The sequence below is a fragment of the Pocillopora verrucosa genome, chromosome 2 (assembly GCF_036669915.1).
Source record: "Pocillopora verrucosa isolate sample1 chromosome 2, ASM3666991v2, whole genome shotgun sequence".
Classification (NCBI taxonomy): domain Eukaryota; kingdom Metazoa; phylum Cnidaria; class Anthozoa; order Scleractinia; family Pocilloporidae; genus Pocillopora; species Pocillopora verrucosa.
Window position 1 is genome coordinate 16,450,894 of NC_089313.1, and position 21,573 is coordinate 16,472,466.

At 37.0% G+C, this 21,573-nt stretch overlaps 2 protein-coding genes across 2 annotated transcripts; one reads left to right on the forward strand and one right to left on the reverse strand.

Moving 5' to 3' along the window:
• Nucleotides 1-423: 423 nt before the first annotated feature.
• Nucleotides 424-2,307, forward strand: LOC131781031 (uncharacterized). Its single transcript, XM_059097673.2, has 2 exons — nucleotides 424-771; nucleotides 1,490-2,307. The coding sequence occupies exons 1-2, from the start codon at nucleotides 443-445 to the stop codon at nucleotides 1,800-1,802; spliced, it is 642 nt and encodes a 213-aa protein (XP_058953656.1). The 5' UTR covers nucleotides 424-442; the 3' UTR covers nucleotides 1,803-2,307.
• Nucleotides 2,308-2,962: 655 nt separating this feature from the next.
• Nucleotides 2,963-18,978, reverse strand: LOC131781018 (oxysterol-binding protein 1-like). The gene is made up of 11 exons (XM_059097660.2): nucleotides 18,617-18,978; nucleotides 17,887-18,120; nucleotides 17,577-17,782; nucleotides 9,013-9,242; nucleotides 7,889-8,473; nucleotides 7,341-7,469; nucleotides 6,539-6,784; nucleotides 5,880-6,101; nucleotides 5,283-5,378; nucleotides 4,305-4,498; nucleotides 2,963-4,070 (listed from the first exon to the last, which is right to left on the reverse strand). Exons 1-11 carry the CDS (start codon nucleotides 18,709-18,711, stop codon nucleotides 3,707-3,709), a joined length of 2,601 nt encoding a protein of 866 aa, XP_058953643.2. The 5' UTR covers nucleotides 18,712-18,978; the 3' UTR covers nucleotides 2,963-3,706.
• Between the last annotated feature and the right edge of the window lie 2,595 nt (nucleotides 18,979-21,573).

Sequence of the window (21,573 nt, forward strand, 5' to 3'; positions counted from 1 at the left end):
ACGAACAAAACAACCGGGCGTCAGAACTCCTGCTTAGAAACTGTGCCTCTTTCACCTCTGAAGTATCCAGGAACAAGTACATCATTGATGCACTTCGTAATTTGAATATAATTTTCCCATGATCTCAGACTGTTGAACAGGGATATGCGAAAGTTAAAACTATTAATAGGATGTGTAGTTGCACTTACCACAAAATGTGGTGAATAACGCAGAAGAAAAAAATAAGAAATGATTTGATGAATGTTTGGTAATTAATAAAGGAAACCTATTCAAACTTTCAACATTCATAGCACTATTCCGAAGCTCCCTTTTCCGTAGTCCCTTCCATTCTAACACTTTATTTCCTAGTCTCCCTCAAAGCCAGGGAGTACGTTGCGTGACGAGCGTGAAGATACCATTGGTACCCAGTACCGTACTGAAAACGTTTGTTTATAGTGGTACAATGGCTTCGTCTTCGACAAGACCACAGTCTAATGATTGGGTTCATTACTGCTTCAAAGTTATTATCATCGGCGATTACAAGGTGGGAAAGACGTCCCTTCTATGCAAGTACACTGGCCATCAATATCGCTCACCAAGCTCGACCATAAGCGTAGACTTCCGAGCAAAAAATTTGGAGAGGAACGGAAAGAGGGTCAAACTCCAAATCTGGGATATAGCTGGACAGGAAAGATTCCGTACGGCTGTGGCGAGTTATTATCGTGGAGCAGTAGGAGTAATTCTGGTTTATGATGTTACGAACAGAGAGTCTTTCCGTAATATTGGATACTGGTTAGTCCAATTTTTGTCGGCTATAAGTTTTAGTTTCGAAGTCTAACGGCGATGTTCACATTTTTACCTATAGCGCGATGCTTTATGAATTTTTGTCCTCAACTTGATGCAAAAAGGTCAAAACTTAAACGATCGAGGTCGAATTATATGTTGACAGAGTGAAAGGTTGAATTGCATTTGTTCATAGTAAAACCATTGGATAATTTAAGAACAAATACATTTCAGATGAAACAATTTTTTTAATAGAAAAAATCCCAGCCCCAAATACATTTCACACCATAAACTAATTGAAAAGCGGAAGTATTCTGTCTAGGCACTCGTACTTTCAGCTATTGAATCTTTCCCTCTTTCTCTTCCGATCATTTGGCGTAACAGAGACTGATACTATCATTTTCTAACTAAGATGTGATTATAGTCACGAGACCCTGAAACTTTTACAACCATTCAAGTATCGAAACTGCTTTCAAATCGTGATCGTCATCAAATTGTCATCAGACGAATCATCCTGAGTTGCGCAACCAGAGAAATTACGGTGGATTATCTTGTCTGCAGACGAGGAGTTTTTGTCTTGTGTCGCTTTTTCGCATCGAGCATCGTGCACGAATCATTTGCGTGACTGACTCGTACTTCACGCGAAATGTGATTGAAGTAAAATTTGCATATTCGCTCCTCGATAGCACACACGATTTCACCTTAACGTTATTCCTAATTTCTGCAGGCATGAACAAATGAGGAAATTCTGTGACCCACATGCGAAAGGAATTCTTGTGGGCAATAGATGTCACTTGTCTCACCTACGAGAAGTCCAAGCGGAGGAAGGAAAAACTTTTGCAGAACACCTTGAGCTACCTTTCTTTGAAACAAGCACAGAGAAGAATATCAATGTCATTGCATGTTTTGATGAACTGGTTGACTCTATTATTGAACAAATGGAAAGAGGAAGGCAGATACGGGAATTAACAACACTTGTGCTTCCAGCCAGTGGCGAAGAAAATAGGAATGTTGAAGCATGTGCATGCACGATACTATGATAAAAACAGTGTTTATCAGAGGGTCATCCACGAGGCTCAAAATCAAGGGGTATGTTGGGATTGCTTTATACTCATCCAGTTTAACTGTATCATGAATCAAAAGCATTGTTGAATCAGAAATCAGCTCGCTTACTCTTGCGGTGGTATTTATTCTGAAGTAACAACAGCAAGTGAAGACAAGTGATGTTCACATCCTGTCGTGTGTGTTACTTCCAAGGCTAATAAAATCAGTTTGCTAAATCGGTCAGTTTGCAGTTGCTCAAAAGTCCCGAGTGCCATCTTTATGAAGCCGACTAAAGATCACAAAAACTGGCTCATCCTATGCCACACTAACCACCCCCCCCCCACTTATTTTGACCCTTTGACTCCCATAAGTGACCAAGACATAATTTCCCCTTACAATATCAATACATCAGGCAGATAAGTGATAGGAACAAAGAAAAACACCAAATTGGGAATTATAAATTGATCCGAAACAAAATTCTCTAACTAAAATCTTAAGAATTGAAAGGAAGTGAAAGGTTTAACTCAACCACAAAAGAACATTGTTCCTCTTTGACTCATTAATGTTTTTAATGAACCTTTAGTATTAAGAGGGAGAAGGAAAGTGTTTTGCTGTAATGCCTGTTAAAAACTAATTCTATGGTAACTTGAGTTGACCAACAGCCTAATAAACCCAACCAGGGACTTCCAACTCCACATAAAAAAAAATAAACTGACTAAACTTCAAGAAACATGGAGAACATTTGTCTGGACTAGGGATCAAACCAAATCTGAGTCCCCTTCCTACCCCCTCACCCCCCCCCCCCCCCACCCTTAAGGATTCTACTAATCTCTGTCAGTTTAGTTATCTATTACCTAAACTTTGGAAAACTACTTGGTAAGTTTGACCATATAAGACTTCACTTGCAAGAGTAATCCTGCATATTACTGGGATTAGGAATGTCAAGAGAATGAATGAGAATGAATGTCAATTAGGAATGTCAAGAGAATGAATGAAAATGAATGAGAATGAATGAGAATGAATGAGAATGAATGTGAATGAATGTCAAGAGAATGTTAAGATTAGGAATGTCAAGAGCATCCTGTTTCTTTTCACATGAAACTCAAGGTAAGTTAAATCTGAATGAATCATCAGAAACCTTAACTAAACCACAAAAGAACAAAACATCTGAGTTTTTATTTTGACTATTTTAAATTTAATACCAGAAATTGATACGAACAATTTTGAAATCTATTATAAATTGTGTTAGTCTCTAATTCAGCTGAGGACTGCTGTCTCATGAACATTATCCAAAGCACAATTGATAAATAATCCTACAGTCACATAGCAGCTCACTGAATTTCATAAAATTTCTCTGATAAATCACAGTGTCAAAACTGTCTTACAAGTTTAATTTTGATAAGTGCATTTGGCTTTGTCAACGCTATCACAGTAGGGAGATCTTTGGTACTTCAGCAAACCTAAATTGAACATCAACACCCCAAAACGTCTTCTAAATCTTATTCATCAGTCAAGTGAATTGTATCTGTCTGCATCTTTCCTTAAACAAAAGTCTTCTACTTTTCCATGTTCAGAATTGAGAAATAAAAACAAATGCACTTTTCAGTAATAGAGTTCATTCTTGTCTCTTTGTAGGCTTCTTTTGGCTGTTGCAATGTATTTACAGTTTTCCATTTTAAAAATCAAATCTCTGAGTTATTTCATTTATTGGAAAACAGTAGTGTCACTAAACAGCCAGACTTCAGCAAATTCACCCACAAAATGTTTGACCCACATGTATAGTGCGCCATTTGATACTTTCCAAAAAGAAGATGGCCAGAGGTTTGAGGAATGACACAAGCAGTGACATCATATTCAGCTTACTATCAGTAAAATCTGGGAAACTGCTGAGTGGATGTTGCTAATAGATCTCTGGACAAAGACTCCAATCTTGTCTTTCCTTAGCTTCCCAGTAGCCCCCTTTGTACACATGCACAGCAGTATCTGTCACTTCATCCACAACGTTTTCAAACCAAACGGGCTTGTAACCTTCATAAACTTTTCCCTCTGCCTGTGCTTCTGAGGCCTCTGCCTCACGCTTGCGCCTTCTTATTCGTTGCATTTCCTCCAATTTCTGCTTCTCCTGATTGGCTTCGTCCCATTTACAGTTTTCCATGAGCCTCTGGTCTGGTCTTCTCCGAGAATCGGTTGGGGCAACACTATCATCAGAGTCATTGAGGGCCAGAGCAAACTCAGTGAAATAATACATTTTCTCGCAACCAGGCCTGAGAACAAAATGATTGAGGAAATAATTTAATGCTATGAAAATTAGCCATACCCAAAGTGCAATGTCAATATCCCAATTTATTTTCACAATAAAAAAATATCACTATTAAATTGCATCTTTGGTTAGTTAACAGAACTAACAAGGATTCAGTCAAACTGATTTCACTGGCAGGTTTCCATGGGGTATCCTTTTAAGTTGTTGTTGGGTAAAGTTTGTCAACAATTAAACTTACAATGCTGGATTTTTCTTCCACAAAGTGACTGGTGGTAAAGTCTGTGCCTGGCTCTTGTGTGGAGTAGATGCCGGCTGCTTCACATTTGAAGGAGATCTATGGTACACAACCTTGGCTCCATCCAGCTTGTTGTCCCATGTTCCTGATATCACATATCTGACCACTTTTGATGAGTCTGTAATCACACCTGTCACCTACAAGACAATAATGTTTTTCTTTTTAACACTCAAATTGCTTGGGGTGTAAGATTCAAATCCACCAAAATGCCACCAAAGTACTACTTAATTGTAAGTTGACCGCCCAAACTCAAAGCTGATCTCAATTCTTCAAAGCTTTGAGAATTGAGTATTAAGTGTACTGAATTAAGAATAAAATTACAAGAAGGGAGGGTTGAGTTTTGAGGCCCTCAAGAACTTGTTTTAACTCTTTAAGTCCCAAGATCTGATCGAGACTTCTCTCCTGGAGCTGCTTTACATTTCCTTTTAAATTTAATTTTTGAGAATTTTGTGTTAGATCAAGATAACAACTTTTATCCGATAAGTATGAATGTTCTTGTTACCTGTTCACTGGAGAATGTATGGTTATTAAAGGGAAAATTTTTTAAGTTAATCACTTCTGAGAGTTAGAGGGTTTAGGAAACAATTTAATGCATGTAATCCCTTATCATGTTTTCTCATGGCCCCTGCAGGTGCATATGACCATCATACTGTACAACTAACACTCTTTATTCAGTGCTGCCACCTTACCTTGTTTCTGTCCCTCACTCTTTGCCCTTTGACCAACACATGTTCTACCCAAAACTGTCAACATTAGCCTATTATAGTGAAATTCTCAGTACCACAACAATATGTTGACCGACAGACTGACAACTGTAACATGATCACACTGATCACAAAACTACCCCCCATTTCCTCCCCCTCCCTCCACAGCAGCCAAAAAGGCCATGCAAAAAGTTGAGAAAAAAAATACTGCCAATACCTTTCTAGGTGTGTCCCTTCCAAAATAATTGTAAGCATCATATTTAAGATGGCAAACATCTTTAGTTGTGTGATTCTCAATGTCCATCTCACCCGACTAAGAAAACAACAGGGAAACATGCAAAGATAAAGTAATTGAGACAGGAAGGAAATATCCAACACAACATAACAATTCTAGACCAAACAACAACTACCACCAAAAACTGCTGCTTGAAATTCCATTTTTTCCAAAGGGGTTTTTTCCACATTAGAATTATCAAGACCAAGAGAGCATTATATCATCTGCTCGATTTAATTTACATGGGCAATGATGAAGAATCCACTGTGGAACAGTAACTTAAAAATCTACAAATTCCAATTTATTCCTTTATCCTTTCTTCCATCCTATCATTTATTTAATCTCATACATCTACAACTTGATTTGTTGTTCCTCTGTTCCATTATTTGCTAGCAGAAAAGAGATGACAATACAGAAGAAAATAAACTATGCAATATAGTTTCATTTAGCACCAAATTCTCATAGCTAAAGTTATGAGAAATTTAACACAGAGTAAGGAGAATTGATATCCAATATTAATTACCAGATCTCTCATCTAACCTGATCAATCCACAGCTTCCCAACAATGATATTATGGACAGTAGTAGTGACTTTTTTCCAGGTGTAATGATTTCCAGACTTGTTAAACTTGAGATGCGCCACACCATGTGGAATGACTTGTAAATATTTGCCACGGAATTTACTTGTACAAGTGAATTCCTGCCAGAAGATCCACTCTTTATGCTCAACATGAAGAGCGGATGCTGGAGGATGGTGGCTCACCTAGAATAAACATCACAGATTTCTGTAACATTAAAGTCTTTCAGTGGCATATTGATACTCTTTGCAGAAAATGTCTTGCAAGAAACAAATAAATCAATTGGAGCTTAATTTAGAGTCTTCATTTTGCAATAAATTTTGCAAGAATGCCCTTGGTGATTTTCCTAGTGATTACACTGCATCAGAAATATTGTCAGTACCACAACAGTGCCCTCTTAACTGAATCCTTTACATCATATCATCAGTATGCACATTCTCTATACTGTCCCCTAAACATTCCTAATGTGCTGATAAAGAGAATCTGTTTAAAAATCAAGAGCCAAAATCCATCCTTTACTTTAATGTTAGTATCCCATTGACATGATATGTTATCTGACTTGCATGGTAAGTTATTGAAGTAGAAATATCATCTGTATCTACATGTATCAAATGTCAAATACCTGCTCAGCAAGTGATCGCCATCCTAAATCCTCTGTTCTGTCAAATTCAAATGTTTCACCAAGTAAGGGGTTAAATGGCTTTCCAGTTCTTGCGGCAGTTGTGGAGTAAGAGGATGTTGTAAATGCTGCTACATAGCACATCTGCTCTGTGGATGTTTCACATGCTGCAGCTTTGTCTAAAAGGTCTGTGTATTCAAGCTCTTCTGTGAGCCTCTGAAGCATTGAAATTGGCTCATTGAAGTTCACCTACAATGATTGTTGAAAATCTCTCAAACAAGAATCTTAGCTGATACTGAGTGCAAGAAAGAGTTGAAGAAGAAATGACATAATGGAGACAGAATATGATGATGGTTGTACGCATTCTTCAGAAGGTTACCAAGGATCTGGAGGAACATAAACAACATTGCCAAGAATTTTTTATGAGGGAAATGGAGAAGCAGAAGAATTATACAATATGCACTCAATTAACTCCTTCCTGGGTAAAATTCAAGCTTGGCCTTGTTCAAAACTCATTGTATAGAGAAGTTAATTTAAGAGCCAGTATAATCCAAAAAGGTTTGAATCCATTGCATACACAGTGAAGTACCTTCTAACAATCAAGGTATTGGTGTTCATTGCTGGGACATATTGCTTTGACAGAACCTTGTAAATTCTCCAAACTAATTTACAAGGAAATGCAAGACAGAGGGGATTACAATGTGGGGATAAAAGAGTTGAGAAATTATATAAAAAGACATAAATTGCAGGAGTTTGTTCATTAAACATGAACAGAAACAAATTTGTGAAAGTCTGATCTACTCACGGGCATGGGTATTTTAGATAACTCTTTTCCTATACAGTTCTTCAGAATGCTCCACAAGTTAATGCTGATGTCTGGCTTGTCTGGGATCTTTTTCCTGAAGAGCTTAGTCCCAAGCCTTTCAGTAGATTGCTAAAGAAAATACATCAATAAATTTATTACCTTGAAAAACACTTTAAAACTATTATGGGAGACAATGGGATATTGTCGACTCATAATGCTTTACACTGTTTCAAGAATGTCAATTGTTCGTCATTTATTGCCAACTCTTTTTATGCTTTTGCTGAGCATTTTCTTGAAATTCAACATAAAGTCATGCTTTTGACATGCATCATTCAGTTTTGCACACATCAAAAACTTCCTCAAACTAATCAGGCACAAGGTAGAGACATAAGAAATACTTTGCTAACCCTATCTTCTTTTTCTGTACTTCAAGCTACTGATCCTAACTTTTTATCCTTTGATTTATGGCCTGAGCATTTGCTGTATGGACTTAAAACTTGTTTAGTAAGACACACTTATCAAAGGAAAAAAATGAAACATAAACTAACAGTGACAGCAAAGGAGCCTCCAACAGTAAATGGTGCCATGACTGCCTTGTTATCTGGATCAGTGCTAATGGATCTACCATCACTGGCAACATCTGATCCTTCTGTGTCTTTAGCAGTTGATGTTTCAGATGTACCAGTTACATTGTCCTTAGATGCTTCCTGTTTTATTTCTGCTGAGGCTTGTCCAGTTGTATCTGACAAAGTTCTTGCCAATAAGGGTTTGGCAATCTCTCCATCCATACCAACACTTTGCTCTGAGCTAGAGCTTTGTAAACTCTCACGGCTCTTGCTAACAGATAATGTGAAACCTTCAGGGTGCTCTGCTATTGCATCAAAAAATTCAGCATTTTCTTCATCTTCTTCCAACTCCTCTTCTTCATCGTCACTGTCGTGACCCAGTTCAGATTCTGGTAAATCAGGTAACTTAGATGTATTTTTTCGACAAGCTCTCTCAAGAGTGTTATGCTGTTTAGCTAAGGCTTCTACTGTCTCTTCAAGATTGATTCTTCGCTGACGCTCTAGCTGTAAACTCTTCTGCCACCTCTTTTCCTGTGTCTGAGCAAGTTCCAGGAATTCTGCACATGCCTGTTATGTTAGATTAAGAGAGAGAATTTTTCAACTTTAACCATCAGCATGGATTAGACTGTAAAGAATATGAATTGAAGGCTGTGAAGACTTAACTTAATTGACATTAAGTGATGACATACAATGAAGAATTTACTGAAAGGGTAATAAAAGGAACAAATACACCCAAAACTCTGTCTTACAATAAAATTTTGAGAATAGAAAATAACCAAAACAAAAGTTTCTTTGTGGAAAAATTTCAAGCTTGACAGTAAATTTGATGACAGTTAAAAATAAATTCACTTTTTTCAGAAGTCACACTGAGAAAAAAGTAACCACCCTGTCCACAATAACAATAAAACAGTAACCATAACTTATACCTCAATATTCTTAAAATGTATCTCTGTAAAAAAAAAAAAAAACTGCCTCTCAAACACAGAAAATAATTGTGTGTCCTACTTGCTTGCCTGCCCAAATATCTTATAGCGTCTGAGCACTTGCCATTCACATAGGTCATTCCAGTTCTGTAGTCATTTGAACACGTATGCTCTGTTACTTACACTAATCATGGCATTTGCTGTTATCCGAAAAAGAGTGGCTTTCTCGTTCACAAACTTGAGTTTTGCAGCCAAGGCAGGATTATCTTCCACCTCCTGAAGCTCAACAATAGAACGCTGCAAGGCTGAGCCATGCTTGCCTACAAGATCATTGCAAGTCTGCAGGTCTTCAAGCTTGGCATTTAGTGGTTTAATGTTCTCAGCTTTTTCACTGTTGGTATCCTCCTCCTCATCTGGAATAAAACAAGAAAAAAACACTTTACCAAAGAGTTGTATAAAAAGTCACAGCTCATCATCCTTTAACTCCTCAAAGTGATTAACTTGTAACTTCTCCTTGAGATTCCAATTCGTTAACTTTAAACCAGGTTTTGAGGAAAGACAAGCTCATAAGCTTGACACTGTTATCTTGTTGTAAAATTGAATCCTCCTGTCTAATTTAAAAATGAAAGTATGGCATTCAGTTGGTAGAATAACTACTTGAAACTTGGGAGCAGAAGGATTAACAGTGCTTATATAAGTGACAGAAGATCAGAGAATTCTCTGGCTGCCACACACTATTCTCTAAATAAATTTCAAGAATCCAAGTTTTTTTTTCCCAGATGTGTATAATATCAACCAGTTTCTCTTCTTACACTTTTATTGTAGTACACTTTTCTCATGCTACAACATTCCTTGATCAAAATCCTTTCTTAAAAAAAGTTGTAAAGTCAGGAAAATCTCTCACAAAGTATTGTAAATGTGAAAAAAAGTTCAACATGAGGAGATCTGTGGAAATCATTCTTTATCAGTGCCAATGCAAATTATTGTATTCAAAATTAAGACCTCCAGCAAAATTTTCACAAACAATACTTTTCCTTTTGCAGATCCAAAATGCATACATAATGCACTTCAAACAAATATGAACCTTACAAAGATAACTTTATCTTCAAATTGACATTTTCATTGAAAAAAATCTTACAAAATAAGATGCTGAAGGGATTTGCTAACTTTAGTCAAATAAGAAACTCTGCTTCTAAATCCATTAATTTGTCTTCACTTTGTTAGAGTTGGTTGAAAATAGCAAATAAGTTTTTTATTTCCAAATTCATGTTCTACAGCTTGAACCAAAAACAGCTAAACTTCCTTCTAAACTTGCCTATCCCCAAAATAAACTCCTGCAAAATTTTCATGTTACATAAAGGCCCAATTGCTCAAAGCTGGAAAAGTCCAATAATGTTAACTCTAAGGTAATAACACACATCTGCCTTTGCCTGCAATTCTTGGGTAAGCATAATTTTGAGAAAACAAATACTGGCTATAATAAAAAATAACATTATTTGAATTGCGTTCCGCTGCTTTCAAGAAAAACTTTATCATAAAAATGATCTATAAAATTCTCAAGGTTTGATATCTTTTTAACTGATAATGCTTAAAGTGGAGAAAAACATTTTAAATGAAATAAATAATGGTCCCATAAAATAACTGTAATATATCAATGTATCTTAATAAGCAACTGGCAAAGTAGCAACTGAATCAATCAACCAAAAACCATTTTGAAAAACAGAAAATAGTGAAAAAAGAAATCTTGGAGTTGTTCATTTAAAAGGAAGCCAGAATCAATCTGGTGTTAGGTGAGAGGATGGATTATGCAAAGATATTTTGCAATTTCTGTTGTGCAGACTACAGTTGACAACCATTTGTAAAACGCAGTTAAGTAAAATGCACTTGACAAAATAAAATAAACAATTCACAGTATACATGAACATGATAATTACATCACCACTGAGAATTTCAGAATCTGCAAAACTATATGGAAGCAAGTCTAAAAACTAACTGTTTTTAAATATAGAAACAAATTTGATCGAGTTGAACAAATGTTGTCAAACCTAACTCGCATGATGAGACACAACACCTCTATTTACCTATGCCATGTTTACAAGACCAAGGACAACTTGTGCAAAGCTTTTGCCGTGATTCAGTGGATCCTGATTTGATTGATTCCCCATCACTGTACACCAATAAGCTATTCTTCCGTGACTTTTGCCTTACAAATCTCCACAAAAACATCACAAGAAATTATAGCACTTTGAGAACATTATTTTCTCCTCAACTTGGAACTGTTCACTCAATGAATTACATTTTCATCCAATCCAAGAAATTTGATAATTTTCAAGGCAAATAGTGAGGAATACACGCAACATCAACTGAAGATTTTGTGCCATAATTTGATATCAGAAAACCTGCAAATAACAACTAACAGTGCTCCTATTTTGTCAAAATGCATGAGATGAAATTTACATAAATCTGCATGTTGGCCACAATTTCTGTCAACATTATAAAGATACCACAAGTAGACGGACTTAAAAACCAGAAAAGAAAAATTGGTAAAAATATTTATTATTTTGCAGATGCCACTAAGCCAAATCAAGTAAACACTTGAAGTAAAGCCTTTGGTTCAAAGCACTGAGGAAATTTTAGGAGGTGTAAATCCACTTTTGACACAGGTACCTGTCAGCCTAAACCCAATGAACACAATAAATAAAGATGAACCACTACAAAATGGCTACCACACAAAGCAGACAACCATAACAATAAATTTAGGAGTTACTAATCTATAATTCATTTAACCAGAGAGAAAAACAACCTAAGAAAATACACACACACCTTGACCAGACAATTTCATCTTCAAACAGATAGCAAAACAGCACAAAAGATCAGCAGGCAATGATGACAAAATTAATTTGGATATAAATTTAGTTACAAGAACTGTTCCTAAAATCCTCTCTGCAATCCACCATCAATGATATCTCCTGATGACTTGTTGCATTTCAAGTGGTAGCATGAACTCCACACACAAGAACTGAGCAACCATAGAGGAAACAGTCAAGAATTCTGCCCTCAGGTTTTAAACGTGAAATCACCCATCAATCCACCAAGCCCTTGTGTTTAAAAAGCGAGTCCAACATGAACTTGTTTGATTGTTCACATACAATCCTACTGGCAGCAAAACCACAACCACAAATCCAGCCAAGAATATAACAACCAAAGTATTGGCAGACCCTAAATTTATTGCAAAGGATTATGCAAATAGGAACACTCACTAACTATATGCTAATTTATATTTTAATACCTGTCTTGAATTAGATCTCTCTTGGAGTCCAAGGTTTTTACTTTCTACCAAATGAATTTTTCTTGGATTTTACCACTAAATTATCTTAAATCCCACACATACAACACAGGTTTTTCTAGCTTAAAAGTTCTGGTACCTGTAAAAAATGCATTACACAACATATCACCATTATGAATAACAAGTTTTTCATTGGATACACTGATGATCAAGATTAGATTTTGTTGCTAAGAAACAAATTGTTACCCTAAAAATTGATGACTTCCTGAGCTAATAAGCTAAGCATCTACAGCTGTCTGTATCAAGAAAAGCATGAATCCCTCAATCTTCCAAAAATAATTGGGAAGATTTCCCCTCTTCTCACAAGGTAAACAAATTGAATTGACAATGACAAAAAAAAATTTCCCTACTCTGCTTTTAGCAGGAAAATAATGATAATATACTCTGAGCACAAGTACATTTAAATGTATTCCCAAATCATTACAGGAAGTTTTCTAAATTGCTTTAGATGGAAATTAAAATATTTGACACAGATAGATTTCAATAGTTGAACAATGTAACATCTTCATATAATTTGCATGAAAATATAGCAGTAAACCACAAAGCAAATACCATAATTTTATGTAATTACTGACTGATAAGAGGACCAGAAGGGAATTATTTGGCTCAAGGTCATGATGTATGGATCAAGAGCCAAATGTCTTCCTGTCTGACTTAACCAAACTCAGTCAATAAGCATTTCATCAAATAAACAAAATAAGAGTCAAAATTTCTAAAATTTTGTTTTAACCTAAATAGAACATACTCACTTAAAAAATAATTATAACCTAGGGCATGCATTGGAAAATTAATAAAGAGACTCTAAAGCAAAACTTTTCTCTTTCCATCAAGTCAGGACAAGAAACTTGTAATTCATTAAGAAGCAAGATTCCTTTTCTCACTTGTTTTATTTCAAGCTGAAGTCCACAATTCAATCCACGTTCTTGGAAAATGCAAAAGAACTGTGTAGTGCAGGGCCAGACAGCATTTTCCAGACTGGCTCACATCGGTAACCAGTCAACTCACCGACTGACCAACTCGCCGACGCCAACTCGCCGACGTATAAAATCGAGTAGAGACGTCGGCGAGTTGGTCGTCAATCCAGTACAACTTATTAGAAGTTAAACATACAGAAAAATAAACGATATTTAGTAAAAAAACACTGGAGAACATTGGTGAACATCTAACAGAAGCTTAAACATTGGTGCAGCTTAAGACGCAAAACGAGTTATTGTACGACAACAACACTGTAAAGACTCATCATGTCAATCACTCAGATTTTTTAACGAAAACTTGGCTTTCTAGACAAGATCTTTAGTAAAGAGCATTTATTTTTATTTGCAACAAAGTTTATAAGGATCTCAAGGCGAAAAAAGGAAGTAAACATCACCAATGACTCAAACAGCTTCAAACGTGAACGAGTTATTGTGTGACAACAACACTGTAAAGACTCATCATGACAATCGGTCAGATTTTTTAACGAAAACTTGGCTTTCTAGACAAGATCTCTAGTAAAAAGCAATTATTTTTATTTGCAACAAAGTTTATAAGGATCTCAAGGCAAATAAAGCGACATTAACATCGCCAATGAACAAAATTGGCTGTAGACGCCAATGAGTTTGGTGATGTTTACTTCGCTTTATTCGCCTTGAGATCCTTATAAACTTTGTTGCAAATAAAAAGAAATGCTTTTTACTAAAGATCTCGTCTAGAAAGTCAAGTTTTCGTTAAAAAATCTGAGCGATTGACATGACGAGTCTTTACGGTGTTGTTGTCGCACAATAACTCGTTCGCGTCTTAAGCTGTTATAGTCATTGGTGATGTTCACCAATGTTCACCAAAGTTTAAGCTTCTGTTAGATGTTCACCAGTGTTTTTTTACTAAATATCGTTTACTTTTCTGTATGTTTAACTTCTAATAAGTTGTATTGGATTGATGACCAACTTGCCGGCGTCTCTACTCAATTTTATACGTCGGCGAGTTGGCGTCGGTGAGTTGGCGTCGGCGAGTTGGCATCGGCGAGTTGATCCGTTGGCGAGTTGACCGTAATTCCTCACATCAACCCATCCGGCCCTGCACACATCAGCTTCCACTATAGTTTATTGTGGGAGTGCTTGCTAGGGGCCGTACAGGTCATGATATCAAATAAATATTACTTTACTTGGAAACGTGTATGCTCAGGAATTGCACTACAGCTTTTAAGGAGCAGATCAAATATTCACACAAAAGAAAAAGAGAATATTACTTTGAGGTAAACAGTTGCAAGAATTAAACCATCCACTTACCACATGCATTACAAAATAAAATGCGCATGAAGAAATTTAAACCTATTGCCTTAAGATGATGTTGGGATGGTGCCTAGAAAGTCTGCAGGAGCTGTAGGTGTGCTCTAAGGAAACCTCAACAACCCTGTGGAGCCACCTTAAGGCATGTTAAGACACCATTACACTGAGTGCCTCAGTGGAAAACAAACAAACGTTTAGCAATAGTCAGCTTTAGGGAGGGCAGAGAAGGGAGGAAAAAGGCTTTTAAAAGTGAGTGTGATGAGCAACCTGATTAACAATGGCTGGATCTCAATAATAGACCTTTAAAAGTACTTGACCTCTGAGAATTCCAAAATTTATGGCAGGGCATCACAGGCCAGCATAAAGACCTTTACCGCAGGGTTCAAATTACAACCAGCTGGTTACCAGTGCCAATGATAATAAACTAATGATTGCCAGACTTCAAATACTAGTTACTGAGAGGTCACTTCAAACAGTCTTGTCTATGTTCTTCATGCAAACCAGTGCTCAAGAAAAGAAACTTTCATAACATGTTTCTTTCCCATAATAAACACTCACCTTGTGGTAATTCAAAAACAGTATCAAAGAAAGCTCATAAAAAATAACACATTTTCTTCTTCTGTTGGGGCAATTTTTTGGTAACCAATTAGTTTTCTCTGATGATTCAGTCAAAATTCTTTAACAAGCACTTAAAATCTGGCTTAAAAAAAGTTAATTCTGGCCCCATAGCAACAGTGAAACATAATAAAACTGTCTATTTTATTGTGAATAAGGTACTGGTGTAAAGATAAACACTCACTCGAGATAACACAGCTTCATATACTTATAAATCAAGATCAAATTTAGGCCAAAGAATATACCATATACCATGTTTCCTCGCACAAGCATCCATGCAATAATAAATGGGCTTCCCTGCATATGTGCCCACCTCCTAGGCCACAGATTCAAATAAGCACCCTCCTTGAATTAGACAACGAGCAGTCTCTCCTTTTCCATGAAGTCCATCTCATGACTCAAAATATCAGTAAAATAAGATTGATGTTAGCATCTGCTGGGAGCTCTTGAAGTGACCTTCCAGAGCTGAATGGTTTTTAGACATTGAATTTTAATCTCAATTAGGCATAACTAAAGAGATTCCTTATCTTAATTACTAGTCACTCTTCATGTCATTGCAAGACACAGGCGATCTCAGAAAATTAAACCACTTCAAATCTTGAGGTACACAATAAACTTGAAATCTGGAAAGATGTTGCAGTAAGGATGACTCCCAAGAACAAAACTTCTAAGAAGATAATTAGGAAGGGCACGGTGGTCTAGGAACTATTGCATAACAACTTTTTCCCTGTGTGTGCTTGTACTTTCTCTTTAGAGGGGACATTTATGAAGTCTTTGTCCTTTTCTGGTAACTGAACCACTGGAAGGCAAAGTTCCTTGAGTTTACTGACATATTCCATCACCATGCTGTCAAGTGATGACATTACAGGGACACACCCTTTAAATATTTTTGCAAAACAAAACACTTGGTGGATAACTCCAAAGCTGGTTGGCAAACTTGCAAGAATTTCTTTGCCAGCAACATGCTACCATCAATTTTTTTTTTCTGCTTTATTTTGACTTGCATGACAGAATTTGCTGAAAAGGAGGAACTGCTCATAGTCTATCCTCAAATAACTGCCCCCTGCCCCCTTCTTCGCCATTTTCTTAAATTGTGGGGATACAAGGAAACCTGTTTCTGTTAGCACTTCATTATAACTTTTTAAGCTACAACTACAGTGGAATCAGTGCTAAAGAATAATTAGTTCTCTCTTCCATTCTAGTGATATCTAATCTCCATATGCTTGCGGAGTTCTTTATGTGTATCATCAAACTAGACTTAATAGTTTACATTTGAAAACATGCATCAGCATCAATCAGCCATCAAAAAATTTATCAAAATCCTTATTTTTGACATTTTCATTGATAGATTAAAACTCCTTCGATATGTTGCTGATAAACTTGAGAAAACAATAATTTTAATCCAAATTTTGGACTTTAAGGGCTGGTTTTTTACAATCAAAAAAATGTTTTATGCAATCAATGGGCCTCATGCTTTTCCCTAAAAGAGGGTCGATTTGATTTAATGTCCTTCCACCGAAAGCTCTCAGCCCTCTTGACATTGTTCATAAAAGATGAATTTTCAGATGAAAGGTTCAGCTTAATTGAGGATTGTTTAGGATGCGGTTTTGTTAAACAACAGCTAAACTTTGTCTCAACTATCAGAACAAAGATTTTGAAGTCCAGTCATACATTTTTTTGTTTGAAATAAATTAGAACCCAGTCCTCTAACAATTTCAACAAAAACCTTATAAAATTGCCTACAGCGAAAGCCTCACAAATATGCTGCTTTTTCCATCAATTTCTTATCACTGATCATAATAATGAGAGAATCTGGTGGCTAAAACCATCACAAATTATGTCCACTGTTGCTTTCAATAAGTTGGACTTTCGGCATGATGAATGTCGGATAAAGATACAATTCAATTAAGAATTATTTTGGTAAATGAGAATGAGTTGGATCAAAAGAATACACAAGACTATCAGGGTTCTCTGTAATGGACAACAATCCCTTTGTTATTGCTAGACGGAAGGTAAAAGATTTTGACACAGTTTTTGGTCTGTCCCCTCCCAATTACGAATATACCATTACATGGTATATTGAATGAATATACCATTTATACCAGGTGACATCACCACTGTACTGGTACACGAATGTGATAAACACGTCGACATAAAATAAAATCGCCATATCAGCTATTTTGCGATAATTTCTTCCGGCACCGAAATATAAAATATCACACATCAAAAACGAAACTTGAGAAATGAATAAATAACAACCACATACCCTTTGATATGGATCCTCTAACTTAGATTGCACGCTCGATTAAAGAACACATTTAACACCAAAAACAATTAACAAATAAAAACTTAAGGCACAGTTTAAATGGCTTCACACACTATTCGATCTTGTTCAAGTTGCCCGAACGATTTAGAATAATATTTGGTTAAAATAGAGCTAAACTTAAGTTGTAATAATTACTACTGACAAAACTTTCAGCGATCAATTTTCTTTATCACAGAAGCAAATAACAACAGCAAACCTGACTCCAGCATTTTGATAGCCTTCGCCTTGGCCAATTCCAGAGCTGTTACCCATCTTTGTCGTTCAACCTCAGAGCTGGCTCTCATGTAGAAGATCTGTGTCCCTCCATTAGAAATGACAAAACTACATGAATCTTCCGAATCGATAAACGCACCGGCCAAGTTTATTGTTCCTCGACACGTATGTGCCATTTCGGCTTGGCTTCTGAGGGAGAACAAAACATTTTACTTTAGTTAAGAAAAAATTTAAAAGTGATCGTCCGCCATCTTGAAAACATAACCACATTGACACAGGTCTGAATTCAATACCTGTAGTAAGAGAGGAGGCCATTCGAAAGCACAAACCATCGTTTTTGATATCCTTTGATGTAATTCGTCCACTTTAGGAGCCATCCTCTGAAATGGTCCGGGCAAACTTGTCCGTCAGGCATACTCACATATTCAAAGGGAAGATCGACGACTGCAAATTCTTCGTTCATAGCGGGGCGAGCCATGGTCACGTGACACGGTGGAACTGCTACCCGGACCCGGAACACAGGCGATCTATGGGAAATGAAGATTAAATAATTTTATTTCATCGTCTTGGATTCTTCGTGAACTTTACCAAGGACCTTTGCACACCACTAATAGAGTATCATACAACTTGTGACAAAACATCATCCCATATTGCGTAATTTGGATGCCGCTGGCCAAAAACAGGAACTGTACAGAATTATTCTGTGGGTGGTGGGGCAGACAGGGGCTAAAGAACTCCCTCCCCGCTAGAACATGAAGAATCACTAACAATCATGTCTCACTGTGATAAGACCTTCTTATGTTTTCAAGAACCTAGCATAGATAAGCATGGATAATTACGCAGTGACAAATAAACAATGTCCAAATGCATGCTAACCTCTCTAAATCGTTTTATATTGCCTACCTCCTACTTGCATTAAATAAAATCAACAATAAGAGGGTAATGATGGTAAATTTTGGTTTTTGACGTACATGGGAATTCAGTGACATACCGAGAAACAAGATTTCCTATTCTTACGCTTACCCTGAATGTTGGAATGTAATAGATCCGTGGTTAATCACAAGAGTGCCTTCTGTCCCACAATTTCTGTCGTCGCTACAAGAACAAATCACACCCATGAAAATTACGGCGTTTACAAGTGACCATCTTTTGAAACTACAATCTCGTCTTGGCCTGCATTAGTACAGATTAGGACCGGCGATGATCTGTGATTCCGACCGGAAACGAATAAAAAATAATTGATTCACAACATTGACCCCAAATAAAGGGTTGAAAGTCCTCTGGTGGCACTGAGGAATTTGGAAAGCGTCAAACGTTGTTAATCCTAAGGTATAAACATCTACCAATAGAGATGACCCTCCATAAAACCAAATTTTTTTCACTCCACATTCATGACCAAAGCCGGTGACCTTGAGAATGTCTGTGCATCTCCGGCCTCTGGAGAATTTGAGAACAATCGCATGTTGTGTAAGTGTATGTGGCATCACGCGATGACGTGACCATCTTTGCATGTCACGCACAGCTATGTTGCTTATTTTGAAACACCGTGCTATACATCTTAATTAGGAAAAAGACAGTGAAAATAACCCAATCAACATTTTTCTTTATCAAAAAAGCAAACTGGGGACAATTTACAAAGTTGAAACTCAACACTGTTCCGTTGTAGCCTGCAAAAGAAACGTCCTTTTTTCTGTCGCTTGTTTTAGGCAATCGGTGGTAAGCGAAGGGCGGCCGCAGCGGGGTGAGCGGGAGGGAAGTCACCATGCACTTCGCTCCCGGCAGGCGTTCGCCTGAATAATTAAAAGACAATAATTATTGTACATGTTCTACTGGCTAAGCTTTGCCGCTTTTTTCCATTTCAACCCCATAAACAATATGACAGAGGAAGAACAGTCGCACCGACTGGTTTACAAATAATTTTACATCACTCGACCACGATGCGCACAACCAGAGTAAAAATGTTTGAGAAAAGGTGAGAAATCTTAAAGCTGCATGACTATTTTTGTTAAAATTACTTTAATTTCAACTCGAGAAATTTTCATTTTAAAATTTCTTGTACAAATCTATTTTCTCGTGGAAAGGGTTTGACAAGTTGATTGATGGGTTTTTCCTGGACTACCCGCTGTGAACGCGTTCACTTGCACAATTCTGTGTTACAAGGGACGATACGAGGACGTAAAGAGCGCAGATTCGCGAGAATAGCATGAATCGAGCTAAAAAAAAAACGCTGTGCTTCGCAATTTCTGTTTGCGGTGCATTATGAAGTTTTTCATGAACGTGAGAAGTTATTCCTTCCTTTATTTTAGGTTTCGAGCCAAAATTTCTATCAAATAAAGAATCTAGAATAGTCCCAGGCCTCCGGTGGCAAGGTCCAAAAGTTAAAGAAAGCAACAGGAAATCGCTCTAATCCTGGAGAGAAAAGGAATTATGTTATTAAAAACACACCATGATGGTGTTGCAAGTTTAACAATTTCAAACGTACGTTTTTTTTTTGAACTGGGAAAGACATGCTGCATCAATTGGATTGTGCTTAACGATTAGCAAGGCTGTAGTCAATTTGCGATTCCACTCTCAAAAATCCTAGCCACGCCCTTACCCAAGGAGACATCTTTGCGGACCTCTTGATTCGAAAAAAAAAAACTAAAAAGAAGAAAAAGAAGAAGAAAGAATAGAAAAAAAGAAAAGAAAACGCAACTGACACGAACCAACAACTGTATCAGAAAAATGACCTCAGTGACCTAAAGGATAAATGCTCAGAAACAAAATTTTTTGCCAATTTTCTCTCTGTTTTTTCCGATGAAGTTTTGGATTTCTTTTATTGCATTGTAAATTCGGAATGACCTTTCCCGCGAATTTGAGAGGAACCCTTTGTCACGAGACTTGCTGGGGAATTCGATGATGCGTTTCATCGGTCGATTGGCAGCATGTACGTATCGACATACGCTTGTAAGGTGCGGAAACGGTGAGTTTCTCTTGAGGTCAGTTTATGATCGGACAACGACACCCCAACGTCAGAGTTCGGCACGTAGACATACTGAGAAAACGTTTACCTCCATCTAACTTGCATTCATCGAAGGATGACGAGCTTGAAATGGATAATACATTAGAAACGTAAAAGGAAGAAAAAAGGCTAAGAAAATAGATAAAACGGTTAAAGCAAAACAAAATCATTTCTATTTCAAGGAAAAAGAGTCTTTGCCGGCGACTTCTGAGCAACAGAAAACACCACGGGATTCAGAATATAACTAACAATTAATAAAGTAACCTGAAAAAGAAAACTACTCTGAAACAAAAATAAGGGAATAGGAAAAAAGAAGATAAAAATGATGATAATAAGGAGAAAAAGTAGAAAAAACAGCAAGAACAAAATGCAAATTCCGCGGGGAGGAGTTCCTCGGCCCCCAAGCCAGTTTGAGAGTTACTCCTGGGCCGCAAGCTTCAAATCATACTCGGGGAGAAGTTATTCGGCCCCCAAGCCAGATTGAGAATAACTTCTATAGCGTGATTCGAACCCGCGACCTCGATGACCTCTCTTGCACTCGTTGCGCGCCTGCATATTGTATTAGCAGAAAGTGTCGGTGTAGTGAGTTTTAAAATACCAGACTGGGGGGGAGGGTGAGGAGCTTTGTCTTACTAAGAGTGCAATCGAGCGTTTCCGGTGAAGAATAAAGGAAATGAATCATACAAAGAACTGACAAAAGCGATCTACACGAGGAATATTAGCATATGTAATAATGGCGGACGGCTTCCTTTGCTGAAGCTCGTTAATGTGATTCCTCAGTATTGCATCGCACATATTTAAGTGCGCATAAAAATCACGTTATCATATAGGCGAATATGCGCGCTTATTGTATTTTAATCCATGGACCAGGTTAAAAGGCACGATGGTCTTTAGTTCTTGATTGAGAACACTGACCTATATTTTCTATTGCATAATTTTGGTGTATAAATTATCCCTTTTAGATTGGGGAATCTTATCT